This window comes from Apis dorsata, unplaced genomic scaffold (genome assembly GCF_000469605.1).
Source record: "Apis dorsata unplaced genomic scaffold, Apis dorsata 1.3 scaffold_894, whole genome shotgun sequence".
Taxonomy (NCBI): Eukaryota; Metazoa; Arthropoda; class Insecta; order Hymenoptera; family Apidae; genus Apis; species Apis dorsata.
The window spans coordinates 323,421-327,225 of NW_006264009.1; the positions used below are offsets into that span (position 1 = coordinate 323,421).

The 3,805-nt window shown below is 48.1% G+C and overlaps 1 protein-coding gene across 1 annotated transcript in view; it reads right to left on the bottom strand.

The window, feature by feature from the left end:
• The window catches only part of LOC102676662 (neither inactivation nor afterpotential protein C), a 14,221-nt gene extending 12,374 nt beyond the window's left edge, over positions 1–1,847 (bottom strand). The window contains 2 exon segments of the mRNA XM_031514104.1: positions 183–364; positions 513–1,847. Coding sequence (XP_031369964.1) covers positions 183–364; positions 513–747 — 417 coding nt within the window. The 5' untranslated portion in view covers positions 748–1,847.
• Positions 1,848–3,805: the final 1,958 nt, after the last annotated feature.

Below are 3,805 nucleotides of genomic sequence, written 5' to 3' on the forward strand. Positions count from 1 at the left end.
TGTTAAAGGAGTGGCGCTTTACAGGTATAATGGTATCTCGAGATCGATGCTCGAACGCGATATAAACGGTTTAGAGCCGAATAACATCTACGTCGAACGCGATAACAGAGATACGGGTTCGGGACTAACGGGTCACGGGTTAAGATAAGTTCGTTCCGTTCGTTCGATTTCTCGTTTCTTACCTCCATCACGAACCATATTTGATCGTATTCGGTCTTCTTTCCGGATCTTCTGCGATATATACCATAGAAATCCGGCAGATTCGGATGAGACGTGTAATCTCGAAGAATTCTGTACTCCTCGAGGATCATGGATTCCGATTCGGGAGTGAGCTTTTGCACCTTCACCGCCACTCTTTTGTTTTCTGTAAGAAAACGAGACATGCGTGAACGACGATGGATGCACGAAAGGAAGAAGGAATAAAAAAAAAAAAAATGATACGTCTTCTTCTTAGACACAGTTACAAATTTAGAAGAGAAAATAGATGGAACAGATTGCAACAACTATACTACCGGCTTGTCGATCGATCGCCTCGTAAACGTCACCGCATACACCTGAACCTATGCAATCTCTGAGAAGATAACGTTTTCCAGGATCCTGTATGCTGTCCAATCGTTGAACGGCGGATCTTCCTCCATCGTTAAAATCCTCTTCCCAGTTCTCCCTTCGTCTCCGTTGTTCTCTCATACCCCTGTTGCCGTATCCGTAATCGGTGTATCCGTAATCGGTGTATCCGTAATCGCTCATTTTCGCCTCGTTTCTCCACTACAACTGAAACATCGGGCGAAAAAGAGAATCGCTCGTTCTCCAAATACTCGATTAAACAAGATGAAAACGAGAGGGGAGGGGGAAAAAAGAGTTCTGTCTTTTTTCCCTCTCTTTCTCTTTTTTTTTTGCAGCAGCATCAACAGCAGCAGCGGAACGAACGATTGCGCGATCGAAACGTATCGAGAAGAATGGAAAGGTTTTTTATTGCAGAGAGTTGAAAAAAAAAAAGAGAAACGAAAAAAACAAACGAAGAAAGCAAGGAAAGAAGAGAAAAGAGAGAAAAGAAAGGGGGGAGAAAAAAAAAAATAAAATTTAAACGATTCCCGATCGAGATTCGCGCGAAGAGAAAATCTCTGCCCCCGATGCATTCCCCGATGCATGGAAACATGCACGACAAAAAGTTCATTAATTTTGTTCTCGTTTTCAGTAGTTGGGGAGTGCTCGTCGATGCAGCGGTGGAGGAAGTGGTTCGTCGTCGCGTACCTCTTCACACTCACGGGAAAGCGGGACCCGTTGGTGGTGCCCCTTTCCATCTGTTCGAACGACGAGAGAATGACTCTTCGAAGAGAACGCTCTACAGATTTTTTACGAGAGGCCAGGTTCGGCCGGTCGAGGGTTTCACGGCGCATCGGCACAAAGGTGAGTGCTAATTATATTCTTTCTCGAGTGCCGCGTGAACGAGTGGTAATCGCTAATTAGTAGCTCGCTTCCTGAAACGTTCCACTAAAGGGAGGAAAAACTAAAGTTGCGTCAGGAATTCGAAAAGATATCATTCGGTTCGATTCGGGATCGGAAATTATCTCGCGTAACTTTTCTTTTTCTTTCTTTCTTTCTTTCTTTCTTTCTTTCTTTCTTTCTTTCTTTCTCTCTCTCTCTCTCTCGAGCTCGGAATATTTTACAACACGAATACGACACGAGTACAACAGTTGTCGATACAGTTGTACCGATTCGTTAATCGCGATACTACACAACAACGTACAACGTGAGCAGATGTGTGTAGGTTGATAGAACTTGCGGGTTTTCCGTGATTTTCGTTCGTCGTCCGTAGGAAAAATGAATTTTCTTCGTTACACGATTGCGAGCCACGACGATGACAGCGATACAAGTGAAAAAATCTTGGACAAAGATCCAAAAAGACGGTTGAGAAACGACGTGAATTAATTCGTGGAAACGCGAACGGTCTAACTGTTTCATTCCATTCGCATCCTTGTCCGGTACTTGTAGGGCTGCGGGAACGGCAATGGATAATACACATCCCATTTATCGGATTTTACGGATTGCGTAAGAGTATTTAATGGGGTACCCGAGTCCGTGGTTGGCTCGCTTAGCTGCTTTGCCAAAGACTCGATCGATCGATGCGGTTTCACTTTTTTTTTTTTTTTCTTTTTCTCTTTTCTTCTTTTTTCTTTTTACTCCATTCCTCTATTTTCTCTTTACCTCCGTGCGCCCATTATCTTGCGGGGCAGTTGATAAGCTTCGTTGACACGAAATACTGCCATCGGGAGTATCTACGTTATTGGATCATTAATCGTAATCTCCTCGTCGAAATCATTAGCGGTGTTGCCAAGGTAAATAAGTCGCCGTTTAGCGACATTTTGCCTCTCGAAACGGTGAACGAGTTCAACTCGAACATCTCGTTCGCGATTCGAGGCGAACAGCGGTGGCGGTGGAGCTTTCTCTTTGCCAAAGAGAGGCGCAAGAGAGATTCGGCGGAGGATCCATCCATCGCGAACGTTCCCGTGCTTAATGGAAATGGAAAGACGGAGGGAAAAAAAGGAAAAGAGGAGGGTGATGAGGATTGGATAGGAGAGGAAACAGAGAAAGAGAGAGAGAGAGAGAGAGAGAGGTGTGGGACGGGAGGGCGAGTAACGAGAGGATTCGCGTCGTTAACCAATTCATTTATTCCCGGTGGGTCGGCGCTCGTCCGGCATAATCCGTCGATTTGTCGGCGCGGCGTGTCTCGTGTAATGCTGCTTCTTGCCGCTTCTTGCCGCTTGTAATCGAAGAGGAAGAGGGAAAGGGAAAGGGAGAAAGGGCAAGGGAGAAGAGAAAGAGGAAGAGAAAAAGGGAGGAGAGGGAGGAGGAGGAGGAGGAGGAGGCGAGAGTGGAGCGAGAAGACGACGCGTCACTGACTATATGTGAACGAACAGACGTAAGAAACTCGGGTTGATCCACGATGTCCACACGAGATCGTTCCGATCCTTCTCCTCGTACGCGATACGATACGTACGCTATTCCTCGGCTTCCTCGCCAGTTTTCTCAACCTCCTTCTCTCTCTCTCTCTCGCTCTCTTTCTCCTCTCTTTCTCCCCTCGTGCTCGTTCCTTTTCCCCGTTGCTGGACGGCGAGCAGCGGTGCAGGTTTATCGGTACGACAGGGCGTTAAATTATTGATGCCCGACTGCGCGTCGCGAGAAGACGAACGAGAAGAAAGGTGGCGAGGTAAGGACGGGTCCCGTGATTTCAGAAAAAGCTTTCCGTGCCACTCGGCCCATCGTTTCTTCGCATATCTCCATCCTCGTCCCCGCGATACGCGCGGCTCACGTCCTCTCTCCTTTCTTCGACCGAGGCCGTGGCCGATCGCGAACCTGTGCAGGCCTCCCGAGCTCTTTAAAAGGGAACGAGGGTGGGGACGACGAAACGCTCGTTGTGGGAAAGTTTCAACCACGGACGTGACCGTTCGGTCAAATCGAAAATCGGCCTTTTTCGATCATCGCCCAACCCCTCTCCGCCTCGCCCGCTTCTCCACGTATTTTCGTCGTCGAGTAGCGCGCGCGCGTCCACGTCCATACCCCTTCGATCCCGGACCGCAGTGATAAGACTAGCGATGAAACGAAAACGAAGAAGAAACGTTCGGTCGGATTCGAGCTTTCCCCCGTTACTCGCGCTCCCCCACGAAAACAGAGTTCTCCTGTGTGGGAAAGTTGATATTCGTTCGGTCGTTTGGAGGAAGGTCCCCTGCTATAGCGGCGGAATGTTAGCACCGCGAATCCCTGGGAAGAAGGGAGCAACGCCGGTAGTGGCAGTGGACGAAGAAGA